The 15,864-nt window shown below is 41.1% G+C and overlaps 1 protein-coding gene across 2 annotated transcripts in view; it reads left to right on the top strand.

Moving 5' to 3' along the window:
* The window catches only part of Fshr (follicle stimulating hormone receptor), a 184,440-nt gene that overhangs the window by 156,305 nt on the left and 12,271 nt on the right, over positions 1 to 15,864 (top strand). Inside the window, exons 5-8 of one of the 2 annotated variants that reach the window (XM_032908629.1) lie at positions 7,043 to 7,114; positions 8,834 to 8,911; positions 12,998 to 13,066; positions 13,176 to 13,250. In XM_032908629.1, the coding sequence (XP_032764520.1) occupies positions 7,043 to 7,114; positions 8,834 to 8,911; positions 12,998 to 13,066; positions 13,176 to 13,250 (294 nt within the window). The remainder of the gene's footprint in view (positions 1 to 7,042; positions 7,115 to 8,833; positions 8,912 to 12,997; positions 13,067 to 13,175; positions 13,251 to 15,864) is intronic. The other variant, XM_032908630.1, reaches the window with a different exon arrangement.

Genomic DNA, 15,864 nt, shown 5'->3' on the forward strand with positions numbered 1-15,864 from the left:
TGTAGAAATGTTAAGTCTCCAGGGCAAACACATTGTGGTTGAATAATATATGCTTGATGTTTTCTTAATTTTATTTTATATTAATGTGTATGAGTATTTTACCAACATGTATGTGTATGTACCACATATATATCTTGGGCCTACAGAGGCCAGAAGTGGCCTCAAATTACCAGAAAGTGGCATTTCAAACCATTGTGAATAGCTATGTGGTACTGGGAAACAAACCCAGGCCTTCTTCTAAGAACAGCCAGTAGTCTTAACCACTGAGCTATCCCTCTAGGCCCTGTTTGGCATTCTGATGAACTGCTAAGATAAAGGGGGCTAGATAAAATGCACTTGTCCTGGGAGTAAATCAGGAGATCTAATTTGCTTTTTTTTTTTTTTACTTTAGTAGCATATCTTTTGCATATATAATTCCACACATATAAGCAAGGACTCTTGATCATATGCACCACAAATTCCAGCTTCTCACCACTCCCAGATGCCCCTATGCATCCTTCTCACCCTTTCAAGTGAAACAAAGTTAATGATGCAGTGTAATTCGATATTGCCCAGTGGAAGGCTGAGTACTTTAGCGCCACATTAAGTTCACAGGTGAAACATGCATCTCACATTCAGAGGACATCATTTCACACACTCCTTCAGTTCTTCCCTACCTTCCTCACGTTCTCTGAGCCTTGGGTGGAAGAGGGGTGGATACTGACGTACCTGTTAAGGCTGAGCACTTAAGAGTCACTTATTTTCCGTTCTTTGACCAGATCTGAGTTTCTGCATTAACTGCTTATCAATGCAGAGAGGTTTCTGACCAAGATTGACGGCACACTAATATAGTGGTAAATGCATAAATACCTGGAAGGCAGTTTATCAGTGTAGCCTTTAGCAAAATAACAGCAGTAGGTTCCATTCTAGGGCCTGTGACCTCCTGAGACGTGTGCTTTTGTCCCTTTTGTCCAAGTTATAGTTCTATACCTAAATTCCTCCCTGTGAACCAAACCACACATTCAATCTAAAAGCAATTGGCTACCCCCATCAACTTGGTCCCCTCTTGCACTAGTGAAAACACCTTGTCTGGCACAGGAGTGTTCAGGGACACCACTGTCAGAGTTTCTCCACCAATGGTATACACAGCCTCGCCCATACCTGTGAAAGCTAGCTAGCAGGGAGAACGTTTTCAAGGCAAAGGCTGGATTTCTCAACCTGCAATGAAAATGAAGTGTGCGGTGTCTTTAGAGTCTCACCGTACATTTATGGTGAGCAACCAAACGCCTATGTTATTTTGGGGGCCCTTGAGACTTCTGTGACCAATAACCTTTAAGATTGTATCATCGACTTGGCCCTGAGATTTTCATTTAAAAGATTATGACTTCTAAGGGGAGCATTGTCCGTGTATATAAGGTAGCTGTTAGGGGTCTCAATTTAGATCTGTAAACAGGTCTTTTCTCTGAGAAAATCCCATTTGAAACTGAATTCTGAAGTTTAAATTGGCCTGGTGAAAAAAATGGCTGTGAGCCCTCCTGAGGACGCATATGCAAATAACTCAAGGTAGGGAGGAGCAAAGAGACACTGGGGTTGAAGTCCATTGATGAAACAGCATGAGGCAGACAGAAGAGTTCGTAGTACAAAATAAAAACTCCACCCTGGGTCTTATGGGAAATAATAAACCTTTCACAGCGAGGGAGGGCGCAAAGCAATCTGGTTTATGTGTCTTAGAAGAATGTGCTGTGTGCTGCACAGAGAATGGATTGGAAAAGAACAAGATAAAATGGGAGGCCAAAAGGAAACTATTTAATAAAGCCAGGGGAAGGTAGTAATTTTTTTAGAGTGGCATCAATGGAGGTGGACAAAATTGCTCAAAATCAAGATAGCATTTTGGAATTAAAATCTAAGAGGGTTTTGAAGTGGGCTGGTTATTGGATGAAAAGGAAGAAGCAGCCAGTGTTTACCAGTTTTCCAATAAATGACTGAGAGATGCCAATGTACTTCTTGGGAAAGTATCATGGGGGAAATGTGTGATGGAGGTGACTGTCAGGGGACAAATTCAGCTATGACAATGAACCATTCAGGAGGATGTAGGGAATAAGATCTCATTCCTGGCAGACTAGACAGGTCAGACTACAGGTTCATACCCTGAAATCACAATAATAACAATCAGAAAGATCCAGGAAACAAAATCTACTTGGCTGTAACTGTTGAAGAAGAAGAAGACAAAGACTCCACAAACAGAGGAAGGGAGGAAACAAAAGTGTTCAAGGAAAGGAACGCAATGAGCATGGCATAACAGAAATGGAAGCAAGAGACTGGCAACAAGCAGAGGATGCTCTGGAAAGTTCTTTACAAAATATGGGCTTGCATGTTCCCTAGATTTGGTACTTGGTAGGCTGATGAACTTGGGATACATCGTAGTTTTGAATGAAGATGGAGATTGGAGCAGATCGGATTATACGAATGAGATAAGAGGCAATGAAATAGTATTGCAGATAATACTTTCTGAAAGTTTTGCTGAGAAAGAAGGAAGAGAAACAGGCTGGACCCGAACTGAATGTCAGGAAAGAAGGCAACTACCGGTAAATCTGTGCAGAATGTGAAACTCAATGCAAGTTGGTTTCTATTTTGACCTAGAGTCTGCATAAATGGCTGAGCAAGGCTTATATGACTACTTTTATGTACACAGACAAACGCAGAGAAAGGAAATGGATGACTAAAAAGAAAAGAAGAAGGAAAGTGGGAACTTCAAATCAAGCATGTGTTATCAGGGCCAGGATTAGTGGTGCAACTCAATAGCCCCACCTACTCAGAGGGTCAAATCCTGTCAGGACTATTGTTGGCTTTAGTCCTGGAGACCTCTGGGCAGGCCAGGCGCGGGAAAGGGGAGAGAACTGGAGCAGGGAGAGGGAATCCTCTCTGCTGCCTCTGCGCAGCTGCTCCACCTCTGTCTCCGCGGCTGCCTCTTCAGATACTCTGGGACTTCAGCTGGGCTGAGCCAGCGGGAGGCTGACTGGCCAGCAAGGGGTGCAGGGGAGCTTCCGGCAGTGATTTCCGGAGAACAGATCTCTTCCCCAAGCAGCAGTGTTACAGCAATTATGACAGAAACCCTCAGATGACTAAGCGGTTCTTGCGTACCTTTAATCCTTCTGGATAGGATTCTTATATACAGTTTTGGGGTGGGTCCAGGGTCTGACAGCAGGTACTTCCCATGGGCTTGGCCTGAGAGTTTGGGAATGCCTTATCTACATGTGGGAGGGTGTGGTCATGCTTCTATGTACTGATGGCATCCAGGCTCTCTACAGGGGGCTATGGGAGGTGGGGGGCCGGGGGAGGGAAGCATTGTAACTACCTGAGAGGGGCCTGGTCTCCAGGGAATTTAGGGAAACTACTGTCCTTTTCAAGGTCACCAGTGTTGCAACCTTATCTGAACCAGGAACTAGGATACCTTTCACATCCAGCGGTCCCACAGACTGTATGACACAAAGTCAGCCTGAGCAACTTAGAGAGACACTACCTTAAAACATAAAGGGAAAAACTGTTCAGTGTGTAACTAAGTGGTAGGACACAAGGAGTATGCAGGAGCCCACAGGGTAAAGATCGAGGACTATAAAAGGGAAAAAAAAAAACATTCATTTTCAATAAGAATGCTTTATCAACCCACTGTGTTCAAGCCTATATGCTGTAGTATACAGACAGACAATTAGAGCTCATCCATGTAAGATGCATGTAAGATATAGTGCAAAATATATTCAGAATTGTTCATGAAACCAAAGAGGAGCACTCCAGATCAACCAGGCACTTCAGTGTTAAGTTCCAAGCATTTCTGGATATGTCAGGGCCTCAGAATGACTCAACAGGATTCTAAACATACCTATCATAAAAGTGGCCTAGAAGGCCAGGACAAAAAGTGAAAAGCCACTCAGCACAGCTGAGGCAAGCATCTGTCATATGAAATCTAACAGCAGCCTATTGCCATAGCAACAGCTAGAGTAAAGGTTGGCCCAAGGGAAGGTGAAATGGCAAAGACATCTTTGATAGAATGTCTACCATGCTGCCCACAGTCCACACGCTTTCTGGCCTGGAGGGATTAACCTGGCTTGTGTGCAGCTCATGCCAGAGTTGGCAAGCAGGTTCCTGTGATTTCTGGCCTCTGGACCTCACTGCCTCTGTTTAAGACTAATTACCCCCAAATAGTAGTGATACCTGACAAGCAAATCAACCAAATTAGAGTTTTGATCTATTCCTGGTGACAGAAACTAGAAATGTTTGAGAAACATCATGCAATTAACCCGGTATTTTATGAGCACATGCTGCATTCCAAACCTACACACAGAGGAAGATTGTCAGAAAATATTAAATATGGTCGCCGCTCTGATGTCTCATTAGCAGAGTACTGAAAGAACACCGTGGGAAGAGCTCTAAAAATAGAGAAGGCTAGGTCTGATGAAAGGGGATTGCAGTGAATCATGGGTCTTTAGCTCCCAGCAGCTCTGAGTAGACTTGGGGTTATTGGAGAGCAATGGCGAATGCTATTTTATGGAAACGTCCCATGTCAAATACTAACAGATACTAATGCTGGGCCATGAGGTGACTTTTACTCTCTTCTTTAAGTGTCTCCTTAGATTTTTCACAAGTCTCATAATAAATACATATATTACTTTGGTATGAAGAGAATATAAGCACTTTTTAAATAACCAAAGTATGTAGAGTACCTGGCACTCTCACACACTGCTGGTTCAATCAAAATGGTACACTTGTTTTTTTAAAAAAAAAAAAAAAAGGCTAAGCTGTTTTCCACTTAAACATATGCTTGCCATCTGACCCAGAAATCACACTCCAAGACATTTACCCAAGAAAAAGAAAAGCCTATGCATCCCTGTGTGTGTGTGTGTGTGTGTGTGTGTGTGTGTGAGAGAGAGAGAGAGAGAGAGAGATGTTTGCTCAACAAACATCAACTATACACAAATGTTTAAAGCACCTTTTGTATGTGTGATATATGCATATAATATTATATGAACATTAATACATTTAACCAATATTTTTTCCACAAAAAAAAAAAACCTAAAATTTCAACTTGGGAATAGAAAAACAAATTGTGAATCACTCAAAGAAGAAATTCTATTTAGCAACATAAACAAGGAACTACTGAAAAAGAAAACAAGGGGGGTGGATTTCAAATACATCATGCTGAGTTTCATATCTTGGAAGTATTAAAAGCCAGTCAGACTCAAAAGTTGGTATTTCTATGATTCTATTTTGGAAAAAGTGATCCTTTAGAAAAATATATATAGCTACAGAAATATGTATAGCTGGAGGTTAGGAAGGGGTTAAGTGCAATGTGGGAACATAGGGGAACCCAAGCAGTGCATTGCATTGTATCTGGTTGTGGTTAAGGCCTCTATGCACTTACTTTTTACTCATTGACCTTAGTATCAAAATGATCATTCTTTTATATGGAAAATGAATTTTGAAGCAGGGTTTCACTGTCGAACCCTGCCTAATCATAAATTGCAATTATACTGGGATTCCAGGCCTGTGCCATCATAGCTTGCTTTTAATTTTTAAAGAAAAATTAATGTCATAACAAATCCCCCAAAAGAATATATGAAAAACCATTAGTCCAGTAAAAAGAAGGAGATTTTGTTGGAAGTATTTAAAGAAAAGGTTATCAAAATGAGTTCTACTTGCAGTGTTAGGAGCCTAGTGGAAACACAGTCTCAGAGAACCATTACAACAGTCCGTAGATAAGATTTACTGACCCTCTGAATAAAGACATGGGGAACAAAACACCAAAACGGATTCCAGAGCCTTGGTACTTCACAATGGTCTGTATGTCAGTAGGGTTCTTCAGGATGGGAGTGGCAAGGACCAATTATGGCTTAACTAAGCCAGACACAGAAGGAGGAAATGGACACAGAGTTATGGCAGAAGGTTTTGAGCAACTCACAGTAGGGAAATTTGAAAAAGTGGTGTGCCTGATAGTTCTCATGCGTCACTAGACAATTAGCAAGCACCTCCTCCAAAATGCCACAGGCCTAATGAAGGTGCGGCTAGACTCTACCACTTTCCGCTTATTCGCTTTCTACTCCAGAGAACTGTTTGTGCTATGGTAAGATATACCCATGAAACTCACTGGGTTTTCATAAATATCCAAGCTGGAACTGGGGCATCTGTAACATGGTACTATCTTTGGCCACTTGGAAATATGAATCCCTTCCCTCCCTGTATACCATTCCTTCAGAACAATAACTCTGATACATGTGCTGTAGATCTCCTAAATCAGGTCCTGGAGATTACAGAAACTGCACCAGTAGCGGTGGCCAACACCATCACTCATGCTTGTGCTAACTAGTTTCCTCCTCCTCTGCTTCATGTTTCCTGATGCGCTGAACTACAGTGTCCATTACAGTAGTCATCGGCTGCCTTCATCACAGACTTTCAGACTTTGATTTCCAAGGAAGCTGAACACTGAGTAGGATCAAGGGCAGATCTGCTGTCATGATGTAGGGATTTTAAAACTATTTACTCATGAATACTTACCTCCGACCAACAGTAACCACTTTCTCATTGACTCTTTTCTAGAATACTTATATATCCTAAAGTCAAAGAGTATGCAGTCTCACACTGTAACCCAAAACGAACTTCTTTGAAAGGGAAAACACTAGTTTTCCAATAAGTACACCAAGGCTGGGAAATGGAGTCACTAGGGAAATGTTTTCTCATTGTAAGTCATTTTTGAATGCTGCTAACTTATTAATATTCAAAAATAAAACAGCATATGAATGATAGTAGAATATCAATGCCTTATAAAAAGAATCATAAATTTCTTTGCTCTGAAGAATCAACAACTGACTAGATCCTGGTTAGCTTCTTAAAAACAAAAAAAAAAAGCAGATAATAAAAGTATAATCTATATTGTGAGAGCTCTGCTATGTGTTTTTGTTTTTGTTTTTGACAGTCCATAATTGGTATTTTGAACTCGGAAATTTTAGCTCTGACAGATGTTTGCATGACAGCTTCATCTCTCCTCACTCTCGCTTTGTCTCAATCTCTCTAGGTTAATATCCAACACAGGCATTAAGCATTTGCCAGCTGTTCACAAGATCCAGTCTCTCCAAAAGGTTCTACTGTAAGTTCTTATTACTAGGATGTCAAACAGCCCTCCATCTTCACAACAAGTGTGAGATGATCGGCTTACAAAGAGAAAATGATTACCTTAGTTCACACTTCCCCAAAGTTTCCTCTATGTTTGGTCGGCTCATGCCTTCGAGCTTACTGTGGCTTTCTGTGGCTTTAATATCCATTACAGTACATTTTCCAAATACGTGGCTCTAGGTGAGAGCTGAGGGAGAAAGACAAACAGCAAGAGGGGCTGGCAAAGTTCAGCTCTGCAGTAACTACCATCAGCAAACAAGCATAGAACCAAATCATCAAGTTTTCTTTACATAGATACTTAGCATACATGAAGCTTACCTGGGGGCTCCCTGCAACTACCCCAGATTCCTTCACCATCCCCCTTTATTCCTAGAGTGCCTGTCTTTTCCCTACACAGAGAAACTACCTGAAAGATCTACACTAAGGCTTTAGTAACAACTGTTTTCCCTTTCCCCAGGATACATGGAATTTAAGAGGAGAAAAGACACTATGTGAAGCTGGAGACAGCTCAGTAGTAGAGTATTTTTTCTAGTAGGCATGAGTATCTGGGTTTGAGTCCCAGCACAGAAAGAGAGAAAGAGAGAAAGAAAGAAAGAGAGAGAGAGAGAGAGAGAGAGAGAGAGAGAGAGAGAGAGAGTCAGAAACAAGGAAACAAAGAAAGAGAAAGGAAGAAAGGAACGAAGGAGAAAAAAGAGGGGTGGCAGAGGGAGGAATGGAAGGATGGAAGGAAAGGAAAGGAAAAACATTATTTCCAATAGTGAACCTGTGAGACTCTGTACCAACCCCAAGGAGAGGGTAAGGAGGGGTATAAGCAACTGAGGATGTAGGATAGAGAGAATCTTCTAGACTTCTTGAGTTGTCTCCAGCTATTAGCACTTGTACTGTTCTATGTTCACCAGGCCCAGGAGGTCAGTGTGATAGAAGTATAAGTAAACAAACAGAAAAAATTCTCAATATCTTTTAACATGGAAAGAAAAAAGTCAATAGTATTTTTTTCTGTGGCTCAATAAAAAGGATGGAAAAAAAACAATATTTAAGAAAAACGAAAAAGACCTACAGGATAACTCAGATATGTGATTGATTTATAAGCACAGGGGCCTGAGCTTGATGCCCCTAACCCCTACGTTTTAAAATCCAAGCATGTACCACCGTGCTTACAGTTCCAGCACTAAGGAGGTAACCTAGTCTACTAGTCTACTTCTAAGCCAGTAGCAGATGGTGTCTCAAAAGAAAGGTCAGCAGGACCTTCAGAATGACCTGAGACTGTCCTACACACACATTCAGAGAAAATACTGAAAGAATGAGAAAGGAAGAGAAGCCACAAATAAAATGAATAGAAAGTCTGTCCATAGGCACCAGGTTAGCTTCTGTCTTTCTTATTGAGCAGAGACCAACTGTAGAAACAAGGCTAATAAAGAGCTATACTGAGAAGAACCTCTACACAGTGACTTCCTCTAAATTCCCCCAAAGAGAAAAGGTCCTAAGGCTGTGCAATTTCTTCTTTGGGAAGAACTAACACAATACAGATAAACAGGCCATTTGTTGCCCAAACTTTGAGCTGTTATTCTCTGAACAAAAACTCTATCAAAGTGTTACTCCAGCTGCAATCCATTGGTGCCAGCAAACTGAATGTGGGAAGGTTACACAGGTGGAGCCCACACAAACATCTAATTTGTCTGCTCTCTCTTCTTAGAGACATTCAAGATAACATAAACATCCACATCGTTGCCAGGAACTCCTTCATGGGACTGAGTTTTGAAAGTGTGATTTTGTAAGTAAGGGGGCAAACCCATAGCCTCACACTTGGTCCTTCACTAATCTCTCTTTCTCATTATGGACTAAGCCTCTGTTCGTGTGTGTTTAACACTGGCATTTCGCCATTTAAATCATTCTATCGTTTCTGTATTTCCTTTCATTTCTACATCTCTGAATCTCAACATGGAGTCATGTTAATAATTCATGATTCTGTAGTGTGATTCAAGTATTTAAAATTGTCTTTGACTGATGGTCTCCCGCGATGCAGCATCTGCTCCAAAGGACAAAATAGCTTGTGTGTCAATAAAGCTGATTATTGCCTGGCAAGGCTTTTGTTGCCAAAAGAGAACAATGAGGAAGGAGGTGGACTTGGGAAATATGGCTCCTTCCTCATAATCACCAGAAGTAGCTCCCACTCAGGCCCATGCTGAGTGTGCAAAGATGGTCTTCTTTGCCCAGAATAATCACACTTGCTAATGAGCCCGAGTTAATCTGACTGAATCCTGGGGAAGTTTTAAAGTGCACTAGGTGTCACTAATGAATGACTTTCTGATCCTCTCTGTTAGTTGCCAGCATGGAAGTCCACCCACTTCTCAGGATAGCCAAGAAAGTAGGTATTATGAACTATACAAGGATTCCCAGGCTTCATGCAATTTAGATGCACAGACTGACAGTTGGGGACTCTCTGTAATTCTACCTTAAGAAAAGAATTCCATCTTCCTGTTTCACAAATTGTCATGGGTTCGTTTCAGTGTGATGTCTCATGATTCTGTTTTTAAGTGAACTTCATTGTGTGTAGTCTGCCAAGAGCAGATCCTGTCTGCTCTTCACCATTTTCTTTATGGACACTGTGGGATACCATAGATGCACACTTCTCAAGAGAGGATACTTTCCTCTGGGAGTCACCATTTTTCAGACATCTCTGAAAGATAAGTTCACACTTGTGAGGACAACATCTATTTTCTTACTTTGTCTGTTCCTTAATCCGTAGATAATAGAGTGAAAGCTTCTTGCTCAATGCAGCTCTGAGTTTCCAGTTGCTCTTAATCTGGGTAGTACCTTTAATACTGGGATGTTTTCTCCTAAGAGAGCCATTTAACACACTCAGGGGAAGTGTAATGACATGATGTTGAGCACTCAAAAGCTCTCTACCTCATCACATCTTTGAAACTTCTGAAGTTTCATTCTAAAGACAAATGTCAATATTTATTTGTTCTAAACATCCTAAGGTCATCAGGCCCTTGGCTACTGATTCAAAAAATAAGCAATAAGAAACCATTTCTGCAGGACCTCTGAGCCCTTTCTCACCCACCTCTGGGTGAGAAAACAGAGGGGCTGCTGGGGAAGGCACCCAGTGATGGCCTTCCAGAAGAATGGCCCAACTGAGGAGAGCAGAGATTACATTATATTTGAGACAACTGTCCCAGTAGGCTTTGGCCTCAGGAGAGGATTGTATCATTCATGTTTTCTCTGTTGCTTAGTTACCTTCTTCCATCTAGCTTGCTCATCCTTCATGAGTTTTAATGAGCTTTCAGTTGTCCAGAGAAGTCTCTGTTGAGTGAGCATGCCATTTGACTCTAGGGACAAAGCAGGACCTAGGAAAACCCCCAGGTCATTTTCTTTAGCAGACAATCACACAGATGGTGGTTATTTTCCTCCTCCTCCTCCTCCTCCTCCTCATCATCATCATCATCATCATCATCATCACCACCACCATTATCATCATCATCATCACCACAAACACCATCATTGTCAGTGAGTTTTAAAAGACATTCCATGATTTAAGAGTCTAGGAACTGGGCCTAATGATATAAGCCTAAAATCCTAGTGATTTAAGAGGCTAAGACAGGAAGATTATATGTTCAAAGCCTGCCTGGACTCTACAATGAGTTCAACTTGTCTTGAAATTTAAATATAGATATATTTAAATATAAATATGCATTTATATTTAACATAAATATATAAATAAACATACATATGTAAATATACACATATATACATATATATATACACACATACTAAGGAATAACAATAATTTGGAAGAATTGCCTAATATATAGATATAGATGATACAGATAGATAGATATATAGATATATAGATAGATAGATAGATAGATAGATAGATAGATAGATAGATAGGCATAGTTGGCAGAAGATATATTCCAGAGGTAGAAAACATGTCTAGCATGATCAAGGCCTTGAATTCATCATAAAACTCCCAAAGAAAAAGATTAGAAGTGTACTTTATAGTTGTTGGTATCTCTGTGTTGGTAGTTTAAGAGTTCAACAGTTCAATATGAAGCCAAGGGAAGGGGTTTTGCCATAATTTGATTCTGTGTGATGATATATAATTGATATAAAAATAGCTATCCCTTCCTGTATGATGTGACCTGCTAACCAAAAAACCTAAAAGGGCAATGGGCTACCTTGAATACAATAATTATTATAGTCTATATATTATTTCATTATATCACTGTTTTTTCATGGGACAATTTTGTACAGTAAAAAATCAATTGTCTAGTCTATAGGTAAGTAGGTAGAGCCTATACAGGCCTGGGCAAAGATTCAGAGTCGGACAATTAAAGTGCATAAGTCAACTTCAGCTTCTAGCTAAGACTGGCTTCTACAGTTGGCATATATTATAAAAGTTTTTTTTTTAACTTAACTACTATATTTTGTATTTGTTCAATAAAATTCATGACCTCACCTTAAGAGAACCTATATAAAGCAAACAACATCTTTAATCTTGCCTCTTGGTCCATAAAGTAGAGAAATTTTGTTGACACTTGTGGTTGATGTCAAACCACAATGAATAGATAAGCATCCCACAGGTTAGAGACTGCTGCCCCAGTGAATGTCACCACCCTGGATATGATGTATCCACAGTCTAAGTGTTTCTGGGAGAAACCTTTCAGGGTACTGGTGGTAGAATGGGGTTTGGGGAGTAAGATGGAGTGCACAGTTACTTCTTTGTCAGGAGATGCCACCTTTTAGGTAGCCAATGTTGAAAAGATATACTTTCCTTCTCTCTAGGTTTGTTAGCTCAGTGGCTTTCAGGAAGATGGGAGACAAAGACACATAGTTGTCCACCTGTGATTTTTTTGAACTGTCTTCTAGCTTCCCAACACAGCCTAAGAAATGTTTGGAGTCCCAACCTAGCTTCTCTGTGTCAGCTCTTAGAGCAGGCTGTTAGTAAACCCAACAAACCTGGCAAGAAGAGAGGCTATGCACAAGCAAGAGCACATTCAAGGCTCAGAGCTCGCTTTCCTGACTGTGAAGTTGTTTTGTTCGAAAATCCACTCAAGAGGGGCAACAGGACATAACCTATGGCCCCAGGTGGCCTGAGGCACCCCTGTCCAAGCAAACCTGCTTCTCAGTCGTCTCAGTACAATGAGCACAACTTCGTAAATTAGTCCCACCTCCCAGAGTTCAGCAGTGGCCACTCTCAAAGCTCATCCCGCCACAGCCCACAGTTTCTGTAATTGATTTCCTATCCTTTCTGCCATAACCCACAGCCACCTCCACAAACCTCCAATAACCAGGGCCCCATGGGTCACTGGAGATGTTCAGGTTGTCTAACAATTTAATTAGATCACTTTGATGACAGCCAGTCCTGTTGCTGTGGGTGAGTATGGGTGAAGAGCATAAAGCCACAAGGAAAGGTGAGCAAAATCACCCTTTCTCTGTCTTAGAAATATTTATTCAGTAATTATGATTTCCATCCTTCAAGTCAGGGGAGATCTTTGATCTTCCTCTAGAATTTTCTCTGCATGTGGGCGAAGTGTACAAAGATCTTATAGGTAGAGGATACAGTGTGCCTTAAAAAAAAAAACTAAATATTTATTAATTCTTCTCCATGAAGCCCAGTTATTCCTGGGAAGAGATAACATACAGACATAATGCAAACTTCAAAACTTACAAAAAGGTTACATAGTGGTAAACCAGCATGAGTCACTCTCCCGTTCCATCCCTGAGCTTAAGAGTTGCATCTTTTTTATGCTACTAACTATGCTGTCTGACCCTGCTCCAGTACTTCCAATTACAAATCCCCTGTATTGTCTGTATCCGACATTATTAAGTTTTTAATGGGCTTTTATTTCAGATGGCTGAGTAAGAATGGGATTGAAGAAATACACAACTGTGCATTCAACGGAACCCAGCTAGATGAACTGTAAGTAGTCCTGACTGCTCTCCCAGGCCATTTAGAGGGAAATGGCTCTTACAACAGGGATATTTATGTGGTTTTCTTTTTCTTATTCTTTCTCCAACTCCATCCCCAGGAATCTAAGCGATAACAATAATTTGGAAGAATTGCCTAATGACGTTTTCCAGGGAGCCTCTGGGCCAGTCATTTTGTGAGTAACTCCGTTCGTTTCCATGCAGAAGAGCTCAGCTTGTATGAGTTAGAAGTCAACTTTCTCCACCTTAAAGAAACTTACAAAATAGGGAAGCCAAACAAGGTCAACTTTGATTTGTGATACCTGCAAAGATTTGTGGGACAACGTAGAGTACACTGGTGAGAGTAATATGAAATAAACATGTCCTGAGTCTCGGACAGTGTTCTAAGAGGTTAAAGTGTATCTCAGTTAATCCTTATGAAGCCCACTGAGATAAGAGTTATTGTTGTCATTCTGAAGAAAGGTAGACTGGATTACCTGGAGGAGTTAACCAACTCGCTCAAACACAACGTAAGTTGTATAGAATGGATTTGGAACTAAATGGTGAGACCAATGGTACAGCCAGGCATTCTGCTACGTGTCTCTTCCTTGACGGGGAAAGCTTGATTCTCCTTCCTTATCCTTAATACCTAGGATACATAAATATGTCCACTCAATGGAGTGAGATGCACACACACACACTATTTTGGGATCCTCTTTCCAGAGCCAGTGGACTACATCAGTGCCTTGCCCCCTTGTGTCAGAACTTCTTCCCCTCTGACTCTTTCACATTCCCAACTTCCTTCACAAGTAGCTTTGCTCCTCTTCTCTTCTTATCTCTGCCCCTTCATGGATGATCTCCTAAGCCCCTAGTCTCCTCCAAGTCTCTCTAGAAACCAAGCCATCAGTGACTTCCCCTGCAGCTACCATTGTCTTTGTGATGCAGAGCGGAGACCGACACTGCATCACAGTTACCAAGGTCTTTTTTAATGTGCTTTCCTGGACTCTAAGCAAGATCCACTGGATTAACTAGAGAATGTTCTTCAGGAAGAGAGGCACATAAAGGGAAGAAAAGAGGTGCAGGAAGGCTGGCAAACAAATAACCATGCCTATACCACAACTAAGGCTTCCCCCGAATCCCCATCTAAGTTCTATGCAGACATGTGGTAGCCACACTCCTGTCCTCTTATTTACCAGTCATCATAGGCATAGTCACTTACCTGGGCAGACATTACTTTCACATTCACAAATGGCTGGCTTTCTCTTTTGTAAAAGAATCTTCGTATTTTCAGAATCATGTTCTGTGTGGCAGGACAGTAACTCCGCAAATGTTTCTTATTGATGATAAGGGGTGTGCTGTAATTCTGAGATAGGCTCTACCTTTGGAAGACAGGAAAGTATGTGTTAAGAAAGATTTATCATCCTAAATTCAAACATTAATCTAAAGTGCCAGAGCTGCGACAGCAACACAGAGACAAGAGGAAGCACTGGTTTAAAGCCAAGCTGTCAGGGCAGACAACCGTGGTTACGACTCAGTCCTTTCCCTTTCTAAGCCCCAGCTTTCTTATTTAAAGGGCAGGAAAACCAGTGGCATCTATTTATTATGGTCTGAGGCTTAAAGACATATACCTACAGACATATACCCATAGACATATACCCACAGACATATCATATGCATATGCATAGATAGATAGATAGATAGATAGATAGATAGATAGATAGATAGATAGATAGATAGATGCATAACTTCTACTTTAGTATTTAAGAGAGCAGTATCATACAGTACAGGAAACCAAATGAAGTTCTTCATCCCAAGGACATTATATTTTATGGAAGGAGAATCAGGTAATAATAATATGACTTAATATATCAGATTATGATGTTGGCTTAAAGTACAATGATGGGCACAGTAGAGAGTACTAGGAACATAGTCCAAGTGTTCGTGGAGTATTTATAACCCATAACGATCAATGTATTCTGTTCTGAGAGTTCTTAGAAGACAAGCAGACTCTCACAGTACCTCCGATGCTCTGTGGATGGCTAGAAGTTCATCCATGTCACCTAGCTACAAGTCCTGAGTGCTTTGGATGTTCCTGTGTGGGCACTGCTCTCTGTTCTTGGCAGAACATGTCAGCAGTGGGATATGCTTTCAATATGCAGGCTGCTGGATCTGCAGAGCCATAGCCTATTGTGTGCTCCTGAAAATGCTGCCTCGGATATGAGTCATTATCAAGCTGAGGCATCCAGGACCAGGGAAGGAAAGTGATCCACTGAGGGTCACGATATAACTATAAACAGCACAGCTGGAGGCATAAACCAGTCCAGATGCCTCACATTCACATGTGTTTCTACCATGAATGCATCTACTAAGACCTGTGCAAGTTAGTCATCAGACCTCCAACAACTGAGACCAAACTGAAGTAGAAGGAAAATAATTATGACCATCGTCTTCTCATCCTAGGAGCACAAGTCACTGATACAGACACATGGCTCATGTGAGCATGTTCTGAGGCTGCATCAGCAGGATCCAGGCCAGACACTGACCATGTGTCTCCTCAGAATGCTAACAGAGACCACAAAATACAAATCTCCCACACATCCCTGATGTAAATGGAAGCAAAAGAAATGGAGTCAGCAGAAGCAATTCTGCAGGGCCCTGCCCTCTATAAGGCTGTGTTGCCATCCCCCCTGTTGCTGGAATATATGTGCATAGAATTAGGAAAACAAATTTTGTAGAAATCCAGTGAAATTAAGAAACACTTTGATTGACTCAAAATGGTAGCAAAGCCCGGTGACACTCGGATAACCCCGG

Source organism: Rattus rattus, chromosome 7, assembly GCF_011064425.1.
Source record: "Rattus rattus isolate New Zealand chromosome 7, Rrattus_CSIRO_v1, whole genome shotgun sequence".
Taxonomy (NCBI): Eukaryota; Metazoa; Chordata; class Mammalia; order Rodentia; family Muridae; genus Rattus; species Rattus rattus.